The sequence below is a fragment of the Pipistrellus kuhlii genome, unplaced genomic scaffold, assembly GCF_014108245.1.
Source record: "Pipistrellus kuhlii isolate mPipKuh1 unplaced genomic scaffold, mPipKuh1.p scaffold_m20_p_9, whole genome shotgun sequence".
NCBI lineage: Eukaryota > Metazoa > Chordata > Mammalia > Chiroptera > Vespertilionidae > Pipistrellus > Pipistrellus kuhlii.
In genome coordinates, this window is record NW_023425595.1 from 12,179,950 (window position 1) to 12,192,955 (window position 13,006).

The 13,006-nt window shown below is 40.2% G+C and overlaps 1 protein-coding gene across 6 annotated transcripts in view; it reads right to left on the reverse strand.

Moving 5' to 3' along the window:
* Window positions 1–13,006, reverse strand: part of LOC118712813 (glycine N-phenylacetyltransferase) — a 56,010-nt gene that overhangs the window by 16,251 nt on the left and 26,753 nt on the right. For 3 of the 6 annotated variants that reach the window (XM_036426986.2, XM_045577478.1, XM_045577477.1), the window contains 5 exons: window positions 10,473–10,568; window positions 7,694–7,801; window positions 6,153–6,279; window positions 4,593–4,764; window positions 3,548–4,374 (listed from right to left, as the gene is read on the reverse strand). In XM_036426986.2, coding sequence (XP_036282879.1) covers window positions 3,972–4,374; window positions 4,593–4,764; window positions 6,153–6,279; window positions 7,694–7,801; window positions 10,473–10,550 — 888 coding nt within the window. In that variant the 5' untranslated portion in view covers window positions 10,551–10,568 and the 3' untranslated portion in view covers window positions 3,548–3,971. Of the gene's footprint in view, window positions 1–3,547; window positions 4,375–4,588; window positions 4,765–6,152; window positions 6,280–7,693; window positions 7,802–10,472; window positions 10,569–13,006 lie in introns of those variants that run through there. The other 3 variants (XM_045577479.1, XM_036426988.2, XM_036426985.2) reach the window with 2 other exon arrangements.

The window sequence follows — 13,006 nt, forward strand, 5'->3', positions numbered from 1 at the left end:
AAAGAACAAGAATAGAGATGGTCTACTGTCCTTTAGGCTTAAAAAATACCCTGGAAATATCTGGCTAAGAGCTGAAACTTGGTTCTGTCCATATGCCTCAGAGAGATTGGATGAGTACATGGCCCGGTTTGACCCTGACTTTAGACACTTACGTTACTCTTAAAGGTGTCTTTGCCACAATGTGAATGAATTGCCTCTTTTTGGAATAGGGGCTTATATGAAATTCTGCATTCCCAACTTTTCTTGAAACAGATGTATGTTCTACAGGTGTGGCCACTATCCTGAGACCAGGTCCTGTTGCTTAGAATCAGGGATAACTGAAGTGGAGCCCCTTCCTTTTGCCCTCTTACATTCAGGGATTAAGCTGAACTCACTTTGGGGGAGGCCTGGCAAGTGTGACAGGTGTCACAGATGGAAGGATGGAGAATGGAGAGGCAGACACTCTGCTTGGTCCCTTCTTGGGTGGGGTCAGGCAGATGAAGGCTGGCCAGCCCGCCCCACAATTGGGTGAGATAGTGTCCTCTGTGTCCACCTCTCACCCATGGGCCTGACCACTCCCCTCAGCTCTGGGTTGTCCAGTGCATTCCACAACATTGCACTCTGCTCTCTCATGCTGCTGGCCCTAAATGAGAAGGAAGAAAGCAGTTGGCCCACAAAAAAAACTACAGAGAAAGATGGGGCTTACATCTGGTGAGCACAGTGGCAGTGGCAGGATCCTCTCCTGCCTCTGTGGCAGCACTAAGGAGCAATGAACCGAATGGTAAAAAGCAAAGAGCAGGTGGGCTGTAAGAAGGGGCCCTGGGCTGTGAGAGGAATTCCTAACTGTTGGTTTAGGCCCGTTTCCTCTGGGACACCCCTTGAGGGGTTCAGACTGCAAGAGGGTGTAGGCCAGGCTGGTGGACCCTTCTCCAGTGCACGAATTTTGTGCACCAGGCTTCTAGTCCTATGTAATAAAACTCTAATATGCAAATGGACCAAATGGTGGAACAACCAGTCTCTATTACATGCACTGACCACCAGGTGGCAGAAGATCAATGGGGTAGTGACACTCAGCCAGAAGCCAGGCTCATGACTGGCAAGCACAGTGGCAGTGGTGGGAGCTTCTCTAGCCTCTGCAGCAACACTAGGAACAAATTGGGCACCTCCCCCTCCCCCCAAGGAATTGTAAACTGCAAGAGGGCACAGGCTGGGCTGAGGTCCCCTCCCACCACCCAGTGCACAAATGTCATTCAGCTGCCCTCTAGTATACTCTATATATAAAAAAGCTTAAGTGACCATTGCAACTGAATGACTGGAATGACTGGTCGACCAGTCACTATGACACACACTGACCAGCAAGGAGCAGATACTCAACTCAGGGGCTGACCCCTGATTGTCTGTGTGCCCCCACAGCCAACCTCTCATGGCCCCTTCAGCCAGCTGACTAACATCCCACGGTCCCTCCCCGCTACTAACCAGCACCCCCATAGGCCCTGGTTGGGGGTCTGCAGGCCAATCTTCTGAGGTCCCATCCCCTGGCCCACGTGCCAACCAATAGACCTCAATCACCAGCCAGACCGAGGGACATGCACAAATTTGTGCACTGGGCCTCTAGTATTGTAATAACTATGTATGGAGTGAGGTAGGAACTAAACTTATTGGGAAAACCATGTTGTAAATTATATAACTAACTAACTACTATCCTACATAATAAAGAGCTAATATTACAATTAGGCCAGAGAGCAGAATAACCTTCTGGAACAACCTGCCAAACAACCGGTGGGTGGGCACCAGGGCAAGCAAGCTGGTGCTACCAGGTCGTCTATGAGGTCCAGGCACCACTCGCTTCTGCAAAGATGCTGAGAGAGGCAGAGACATGGGCCTGGTCCCAGTGCCATGTCTTCCGAGGAGGCGCCCTCAAAGGAGCTGGACTGGGCTGCAATTGGACATCCCCTGAGGGCTCCCAGGCTGCCAGAGGGATGTCTGACTGACAGCTTAGGCCTGATCCCTTCAGAGTATGCCTAAACCATCAGTCAGACATCCCCAAGGGGTCCCAGACTGAAAGAGTGTGTAGGATGGGTTAAGGGACCCCTGAGTACACAAATTTTCATGAAGTGGACCTCTAGTAATATATACATGCAGTGAATATAAACTGAAAGTAACATTTTCTGAAATATCACATATTAATAAAAAATAAATAAAAAAATTTTACATTGCCCTAGCCAGTTTGACTCAATGAATAGAGTGTTCATCTTGGGACTAAAGGGTCATGGTGCAATCCCAGTCAAGGGCACATACTCAGGTTGCAGGCTCAATCCTCAGTAGGGGGCATGCAGGAAGCAGCCGATCAACGATTCTTTCTAATTACTAATGTTTCTGCTTCTCCCTCCTTCTCCCTTCCTTTCTGAAATCAATAAAAATATATTTCAATAAATTTTACATTATAAACACTAAGGTAAAACATATCTGCGTGCAATACTAATTTTCATCCATAGTTCTATGGCTCTGGACCAGCAGCATCAGGTAACTTGTTAGAAATGTAAATCTGGGACTCTACTCAAAATCTACTGAATCAGGAATTCTAAAGGTGAGGCCACTCTCTGTATTAACAATCCCCCTACATGCTTCAGATGCATCCTCAAGTGGGAGAAGCTCAACTGCTACACCAGTGGCTCTCAATTGAAGTCAGTTTTGCCACCAGGGGAGTTATCAAGAGCTGGAGACATTTTTAGTGGTCATAACTGGAATGGAAAGTGTTACTGACAGCCAATGAGTAGTGGACAGACATCCTGTTCCATATGCTATAAATGCACAGGATGGCCCTATAACAAAGAATTGTCCACACTATAATGCCCATTGTACCAATGTTGAGAATCCCTTCTCTAAACTAAGCCTTCACTCATTTGAGTGGACAAGAAATTAAACCTCACACATTGGTTTCTCAGTTTGTGGGGCCTTCATTCTCAATTCCACAGCCTAATCCTTATTGTAGATGGACCAGAAGTATGCAGGTGGCTACCTTCAGTCCAGTGTTCTCTTTCCCTATGCCAGGTTTGGTGCTGTTCCTGTTGAAATGGGGCAGGAAACTCTCCCACCTACCCTGATCCAACTGGGACAAAAATTGCTCCACACCACCACACTATGAGACTATTGTCTGAACTGCATAGAATTTAGGCATCCTGAAACAATGTCCCAAGGTCAAGTGAAACAGCAGGTATGCATGATGTACTGCCCTGCCCCTAAAATTCTCTCTTCTCAATAAATAGCCATCACCCTGGGTTTGGGTCTTCCCATTCTCCATAAACCCACCCCAATCTCTTCCCATCACAGACTACTTCACTTCAACTTCCACAATCAAACACAAAATCTCTTTATTGTTTGGGATTTGGGTGGATTCAGAAAGTTCTGCTTTAAGAAGCAACATTGAATCATTTTCCCTGATGTGGGAGTGAGGAGGGGACAGGCTAATATAAGTTAGTCTCTTTCTCCAAAACTCTCCCTGCCATATCATGGACATTGTGTTGTATTGAGAAAGCAGCAATCAGAAGAAAGAATAATCTCTGCAGACCTACTGAGCAGAGTCCACTTGCTGATCATTAAGAGAAAGAGCAAAGAATAAGTCATAATGCTAAGAAATTATACCTCTCCCTGGAAAATCTGGCAAGGCTCTACACATTCACACACTATGAGTTCCAGGAAAAGCCATCTGGGCAGCATGCAGCTGATTGGAGTGTCATGGAGATGCCTGGAAGCATGGGGGAACCAAACCATGTGTAGTGAGTGCCTGGGGCTGCGTCACCCTGAGACATCTAAGGGAAGTCCGCAGTGACTTGAGTGCAGGGAACATGGTATTGAACATTCACACTGCCTCCCCAGAGCCCACTACTTTACTGATCATTACAATTATTACTGATCAGTCTTTCTCTCTGCCCACCCATCCATTGCCCCAGCCACACGTTGGAGCCCATCTGATACTTGTTTGTAGGATGGAGTCACAGAGGCACACAGTTCCACTGGTTCCAAGTACAGGGCATGCGGATATGATGCAAATTGTCACTCATTTTCTGCATAATTTTGTTATTCTTGTCAACATGAGAATATATGGGGAAGCCAAGTTTGTTTAGAGCCTGGGTCTGAATATAGACGATATAGGAGATGAGGCCCTGCTTCCGGTACTCAGGCAGGGTGCCTGCCATCCGTATCTCTCCTGTCTGGTCCATCAGGTCCCAGCACACAGGTTTCTCCTCAGGCCCCAGCAGACAGAACGTGGGGAAGTTCTGTATACAGCGCTCGATGAATCTCTGGCTCCTCTCATTGCCACCAAAATGCCAGTATTTATTCACCAGGGCAGCATGGGTAACATCCAGGGATGAGAGTTTAAGCATTTCTTGATTGCTATGGAGGTTCCAAGAGAAAATAATGTCCATGAGTACGTATTATATTATTTGTTATCCCTATTCTCCATAATACATTTCTGAAAACCGATGATTTGGGCTATTTTGAAGAATATTGACCATAGGGGAAGGGTGCAGGAGTAAAGCAGAAAGAGACTTTGGGAGGATACTTCAGGAATGGAAGGTGTAAGTAGTGCAGTGACTTTTTATCAAACTTACAATGCTTTGGGTTTGCCACCACCAGGTGGTAAGTTCTTTACATCGAACAAGGAAGGAATCAGTTTCTTTACAGTGTCAGGTTCCATATAGAGAAAGCGCTCTGTGTGCTTCACTTTGAAGGGTTTCCTGGCTGCGAGATTTTGTATCACCTCATTGAGGTTAGACTGGGAACCTAGATGGGGTTTTAAGGAGACTGAAATTATTTCAGTTCATTTTATGGATAAGCTGTCCAGTAGAGAGGTACATGTCTACATTTACAGTCTAAAAACCTTGGTTTTGGCTTAGTATTGCCAACATGTGATTACATAGCCAGGATTTGCACAATGAAGATGCTCAGAGATTCTATCAAAACCATGGCCATACCATTCATGGCAATGCAAAGAAAAAAACCAAGTTTTCTGGGGTACATGAACATATTTTTTTCATAATCATAGAGATTCATTATAAAAACAATAGTAGCCAACATCTCTTGTGTGCTTACTACGTTCATAGTATGGCAGCTTGTTGCAGGAATAGCCCACAATGTGCCCACATCTCTTTGTATCTTTTCCCTGGAATAGTCCCCTCCTGCACTGTATCTGACCTTGCCAACATGGCTTGCTTTTTCCACTGGGAAAGAGTAATTTTGATGCATGGAGAGGCTAAAGGGGGCTTGCACCATGGGCTTTCTTTGTGCTCCTGATTTCTTTGAGACTAACACTATATGGATAGGATTAGGCTAGTCATATAAGGACTTGTGAGCCTGTCATGCTGTCACTATGATGGCCAGCACCAACAGCAAGAACCGTCATTCAGGCAAGTGAGTGAGGCTATATTAGAGCAACCAGCACATAGTCCATCCATTAACACCCTACAGCTGCAAGAGAAAATCCAGCAGAAGAACTGCCTTGCAAAACCCAGTCCAAATATTGATTCACAGGATTATGAGGTTTGTTATGCAGTCCTAGTTAATTGACACAGCCAGGTGTTGTGCTACGCAATTTTCCTATTCAACATGTTATCTAATCTTTTCAATACCCGTGTGTTTTAGCTACCATTGTTATCCTCGTTTTCATATATAACTCACTGAGGATAATTCAATTTCATATATGACTCACTGAGGCTAAGATGACATAGCAAGTAACAGGCAAATGCCATCCTAGGGAGTGTGATTCTGGATGGCACGCTCACAACCACAACGGTTTCCTTAATGACCTAAGAGGTGCTTTATGACAGGACTTGCATTCCTATTCCTGGCATGGAAAGCCCTGGGGACCTGAGGGAAGCTCTACTCTGGCTCCTAATAATTTTAAGTGATGCTGGGTATGTCTGCAAAATATGGCATAAATTTTTGGCTATCAAGGCGTTGTGTTGTTTCCCTATATGAAGCTTCCCGCCCCCCCACTCCTTTTTTTTTTTTTTTGCAAGCTTTGAGGATGTTTTTCCCCATTATAGGTTATATTCTCAGCTGAGTAAAAAAAACAAAACTGACAGCAGGCTGAGGGTTTGAAATATGGAGAAACACAAGAGTCATAGGGGAAATTATCAGGGCAGAGTATACTTCCTACTCAGTTTACTTACTTTGGATCTGCAAATGCTGTTTCCAGTTGATGACTTCTGGTGAAACAAGAAATTCCTGACAGATATTGGGGTCCTTGGAGTAGATTTGGTATGTATTGGTGTAATGATCCCAGTTATCAACCATCTCCTGTTGTCATTGGTGAAATTAGGCAAATTAAGCAAAACCATGTAGTCCATAATTGCAATAGTTTTTATTTTATTCCATTACACTGTGATATATTTAAGTACTAAACTATTGGCATTTTTATTGATGAATTACAATTATTTCTGAATCATTTAAATCATGTGATCAAGATGAGAGATTCAAGTATTCAATTTATGATATAAAATTGCAGAACAATACTATTTTTAGCTTTTATTGCATTAAAATTTCAAATTAAACAAAGATAACTATTTAGAAAGCATTCTTCTGTATTTCCATCCTTTTCCTCAGGATGAATGACAAGCAGTTGACAAGGAAAAGTTTCTGTTGCAATAATAAATTTTACTACATTTCAAACAGGAGCAGAATACAAAAACTATGAACATGATAGTTTCAAATTTGGTTGCAGATTACTCTAGATTAAATCTCCATCTATATTTAATGAAGCCAAAGAAGATGAAAACTGGTTAGAAATGCATTCTTAAAACAATACTATGCTTATGCTCATTGTAGTTTTAGAACAAAGGTACTGCTTACTTAGAAAGATTCCCTAAAATTATTTTTAAAAAAGAAGAAAAAAAAAGATGAGATTATTAAAAAAAAGGAAGCACACGAAAATATTACCAGGATTAGTTCAGAATTGAACAGCCTTTTTAAAAATAGTTAGAATATGTACAAAATGCACTCGTGGTAAGCAATGATACCACTAACATATTTACGATAAAAGTTCTAATTATTTAATTTAATTTATAATTTTATTTCAGTTCAGTTTTTGCTATTGACACAAATTTATTCACTTTATATATTGTCTAACTTAGTGCTTTCAAAGTAATTTTATTTGTCTGAAAGGTATACTACTTGTATTTGTTATAAATTTATCATTTCACTGCATGTTTTAAAGTGAACTTATAATTTTTGTTTTTGATATTGAGTTGCACTAATTTTTTAAATGTTTTTGCCAAAATGTATATGGAAATTATAGTATTATGAATTTACTTTTTAGAATCACCCCAACTCATTGTCCTTGCCCTTTCTATGTCATTTTTTCCTTGTCAGCCTAAAAAATATAATTATCTACAAAATATAATTCAGGTAAAGGTTCAACCAAGATGTATCTATAAGCTCTTCCTATGACCTCCATCTTCAACCTCCACAGTTTAATCAGCTTCTGTCTGTGCTATTTCTGTACATTGTGCATCTTCTGTTGTTATACACTTCTCATCAAATTGTAGTTTACTTGCTTAGCTACCTTTTCCTCCAAAAGGTGAGCTACTTGAGGATGAGAATTTGTTCACCATCACTGTGATTTATTTATCTATTCCCTGAGTCTACATTGCTATGTGCATTGTAGGCACATATAGCAAATAGAAGTGTATGCATTCCACATCTGGCAACTTACCTGCTCCTGAGGGCGGACAACCACTGTACTAAAATCAGGCCACTTGTCCACCAGGGCCTTTAGCTTGAATGGGTTTCCCTGGTTCATGTGGAAAACAGTCCCATACACCTGTACATGATGAAAAAGTGAGAAGGTCAGCTTATTGAGAAGAGACGGACCAGTGCCCTGTTTCATCAGGATAAGAATTATTTCTATGAAATTAGAGTAAGTAACTGATAGGGCACCTACTTCAAACTGTCTACTTTATTACTCCAATGGAAATAGATTTTGGGGTCAAACCATGAGAACATTATATAAATGTGGTCAAGTATCCAGATATATAAAATAAATTAATGAAAAATTATTCATGATCACAATGTAGAATTCAGTGACATATCTTTCCATTTTATTCCACTTGCTTACATAGTTACACCTAATTTTTAAATAATGACAGAACCTAATCTCCATCCACACACACTGTACAATGATTATACATTTTTTAATCCTCAGCCAAGGATATGTTTTTTTATTAATTTTATAGAGAGAGGAAGGTAGAGAGAAACATGGATGTGAAAGGCAACATTGATAGGTTGCCTCCTGTGCACACCCAGAACGGGGATTGAACCTGCAACCTGTATGTGCCCTGGTAGGGAATTGATCCTGCAATCTTTTGGTGTATGAGACAGTGCTCCAGGCAACTGAGCAACCCAGCCAGGGCACTATGATCATATTTTTGACAGTGTGGTGATTCTTCCTCAAGGGCACCCATTCTTCCCTTCATTCAAGGGGTTCTAGGTCTGTTATCTGGTTCAAGCCTGGGAATTAATTGAGACACAATGTTTCTCTGTATGATTCAAGTAAGACCTTTGAGTTTGTGTAAAGTACTTGCTGTAATTCCTCATACTTAGTAAATGTTTCTGAAGTATATTAATTTTATCATATTTTATTTGGTAACCCTGGTAAAGTTCAGAAATATCTACCAGAAAGTATTGATTTTCTAGTTTTACTTATGTTATATCCCAGAACATGGAGACTCATATATATTTACTTTTGCAATGTTTCCTAGGAAACAGTGAATTGTGGAATCACAACAGTATGACTCTACACCCTGCCTTCTTCATAATTGCCCTACCCTATGTCAATCAGAACGATCAGTGATTTGGGTTTGCACTAAATGCCTGTAACTTAGTCTACAAAAGATCCCTACATATGGTGTCAGAAAGCCTGGGAAAATCTTTTGGTAATTTGTGCTTTTCGCAGGACATAAATTGTGAAAATTATGTATTTCATGTTGCTAATAGTATGTCCTTGTTTATCCTTATAATGGCCATTGGGTTTGTAGTAATGTCCCCTATTTAATTCCTGTCATGGAAAATTTGTCTTTCTTTAAATTTGTTGGTCAATTTGACTATTAATCTTTTCAAAAAACTAGATTTTAGAGTCATTGGTTTTTCTTAATTGTTTTTCTCCTCTCAAATTCATTGGTTTCAGCTCTTATCTTTTATAATTTTCTTAATTCTGTTTGCTTTGGAGTTAATTTACTCATTTTTGCTAGTTTTAAGGGTGAAAACTTAAAGCATGGATTTGAGAGCATTATCCTTTTATAGTACAAGTAGAGAATGCTATATATTTCCCACTTATTCTTGCTTTAGTTGCATCCCAGAACTTTAGAGATTGTGTATTTCCATTCCAATAAAGTATTTTCTAATTTTTTGTATGACATTAAAGCATGATTTATTTATAAGTGTATTGTATAATTTCTAAATGTGTAGGTATTTTTCAGGTTTTGTTAAATTTTAAATTTAATTTCATGTTGCTCAAGGATATACTTTAAATTATTTCAATTTTTTAAAAAACGTTTTCAAATATCATTTATCTTGGCAAATGTCCAATGTGCATTTAAAAATAATATATATTTTACTGTTGTTGAGGAAAACATTCCATATCAGTTAGTTAAAGTTGGCTCATAGTATTGTTCATATCTTCCATATCTTTATAGGTTTTATGTCTGTTCTCTAAATTGTTGAGAGAGGAGTGTTGAAGTCTTAAATTATATCTGTGGGTTTACCTGTTTCTTCTTTTAGTTCCATTAGTTTTTACTTCATGTACTCTAAGCCTCTGTATATATTTTAGCATTTTTTTTGGTCTTTTTGGTGAATTGGTACCTTGATCATAATGCTATGGCATTTATCCCTGATAATATGTTAGTCCCTTTGCAACATATATTATTGCAATAAAAATAAAAGAAAAACAACCAAAAAAACCTTCTCTATGGTAAAAGATCATTGTTCCATTTCTAAATCTAAATATCTGTGTCATCTCAAGTGAAACACAATAGATTTGGGTATGAAAAAATAGAAATTGATCTGTAATTAATTTCAAAGAAGAATCAAATTGGTTAAGCTTTCATCAGTTACTTGATTGTTTAGAAAAAAATAATTTAAACATGAATGCATTAGTTACAGACAACTTTGAAATTCTGGAAACACTTCCATTGCTCTCTGACACTACTCTTAGAAGGGCACAGGGAATGATCTTGGATCATCACACAGCAAAGACCATAGTGGGTTCATATCATAGCATTGCCACTCACCACTTGTGTGATCTTGGTCGAGTCATATAACTGCCAGATCCTCTTAGGTTACATGAATATAATAGACCTGCCTGGCAACAAGATGATGTGAACTATGTGAGATGCAAGATGAGTGAGTGACTGGCACAGAACAGGGGCTAATTCTCTTTCCCACGTTTTTCATAGGCAGTAGCTATTCTTTTTTTTCCTAGGAGGTTGCACTCTCACCTTTAGGGACTCAGGGAGGCATTTCCTCAAGGATTTCTCTAGCATCTGCAGCAGTTGTGGGCCTTGTAATTGGAACATCTTGGCAGGTACCTTATCCTAAAGAGGGGATCAAGAAATATCAAGGAATGAGAAGTGCTAGATGACATACTAAGACACAAAACAGACCCTATAGGCAGTTCTAACCTTTATCACAGCCATTTCATTGGTGCCTATTCACTAAACTCCTCACCAACTCTAAGGAAGAATAAGTCTGGCAGAAAGCACAGATGCCTCTTTCTGAAATTATTTGTACTGTTTTTAAACTTAAAAAAAATATTTCTGAAAACATTATTTTGAATTTTACATCACCCAGCATTCCAGTAATTAAGGATTCACAGAGATTAAGAAATATATTCTCTAAGCATGAATGAGCATCCTTTGAGATTAAGCTTCCATTCATGACAAACCTTACTTTGCCAGTTAGAAGCTATATGACATAGGACAAATTACTTAATTCCTCTGCCTTGGTTTTCTCCTCTATAATTGACAATGACTATAGTACCTGCACCACAGAGTAATTGAACAGTTAAATAAATCACTACATGTAAGCTTCTTAGAAGAGTGTCTGGGACATAGCAAGCACTTAACTAATGATTATAATCAGAATTCTGTTTATTATTATCATTAGTAGAAGCAAAATTTAACCACATATCATCCAAAAAGTCTTTTGAGTGACTTTTTCTGCACAAGAATTTCTGATGAAGTTTAAATGGGGAAGAACCCATAGAATCTGACATGTGATAAATGAGACATTTAATCTTAAATCTTACAGTATGCCTGCCTTGGAGTAGTACTCAATATGTGTCAGCATTTTTATTATTGTTATCACTTTAACTTAAATAAAGCACATATCTTTTCTTACTTCTAGATCCCCAAAATATTAAAGAACCCTTATATAGGAGACAAATAAATGATGCAATGAAACATTTTCCAAACTCAACTATGTGTTAGAGCAGTGGTCAGCAAATTGCAGCTCCTGAGTCACATGCAGCTCTTTGGCCCCTTGAGTGTGGCTCTTCCACAAAATACCACAGCCTGGAGGAGTCTATTTTGAAGAAGTGGTGTTAGAAGAAGTTTAAGTTTAAAAAATTTGGTTCTCAAAAGAAATTTCAATCATTGTACTGTTGATATTTGGCTCTGTTGATGACTAATTAGTTTGCCGACCACTGTGTTAGAGACATCTAAAATAATTAAAATTACTTAATCCTGCTTCTGGGGAGGTCTGGGACAAGATGGCGACCGAATAGACGGACTTGTTCTGACTCCGGTCCCAAAACAGATAAAAGCAGCCTCTGAGTCGCACAGGGAATGTTGATTGGCAGCTAAGGGGCAGCTGAACTCTCAAGGAAGGTAAGGAAGGGTCCGCTGGACAGGATTTCCTGACCAAGTGGCCAGCACTGTCGCGGCAGCTCTCCCGGAGCTGCTGGCTCGGAGGGAAGGCTACGCCATCTTATCAGGAAAAGAGGAGCTTCTCTGAGGCCTGGGAAACCCACAGCGGAGGAGTCCATTGAGCAGCTGTGATGCCCCAATCAGCGCAAACATGTGGATTCAAGGGAGTTCTTCAATCACGCACTGAAAGGTCAGAGTTTGCGGGGCAGGCAGCTACAGTAGCTGCGGAGCTCCCGTGAGGCCTCACCCCCACTATAGCCTGGAGAGCCCAAGCGGCTTCCTGCACCAGGCTGCGCCCAAAGAAGGCTGCAGCCAGAATCCTGTTGGGCTGCAGTCAGAATCCTGCCTGGCTACAGCCAGTGCTGGGTTTGAAGTAATCCTCCCCAGAAGCGGGACTTTTTTAAAATGCCAGGGGACACGGGACAGATTGTTAAGAATCGCGGCTGTCCCGCCAAGGGCAGAACATCTGGACACCTTGGCGTCTGATCCCCTTCACCCCCTTGTGTCTGAATACTAGGGAAGGACTGCCCAGTTGGGCATATCCGGGGTAATTGCAGGGGGAAATTGCCTTTCTGGAAACAAGGGATCGGAGCCAGAAGAGAGAGTCTGGGAGCCAGTTGGCACTCTGCCAGCTAGAGCCATAGAGAAAGGCCAGAGCAACCAAAAAGACTGGGAGGTCAAACTGGAAACACTGACACCTAAGAGCTGAATTACAAACTGCCTTTTTTTCTTTTTTCTTTTTTCTTTTTTTTTTCTTTTTTCTTTTAATCAAAAATAAATGGACACAAATAACTAAGATATAGCCTACTTAAAATTAAGAATTACCTTACAAAACTGAGGTGCAGTGGAATGCTGGGAACTGCAAGACTCTCTGATCCAAGAATCAGGAGTGCCAAATACAATAACAGAGGAAGTGAATGACCACTACTGGACATTTTTTATGCTAATTTTACTATTCTTTATTTTATTTTCATTTTTTACATCTTTTACTTAAGAAACAAATTTTTTTCTATTTTCCTTACTTGACTTTACCTTTTTAATTATTACATTTTTCAATCTCTATCATCACTATTACTACTGCTATTTTGCAATTTTTGTGTGTTTTT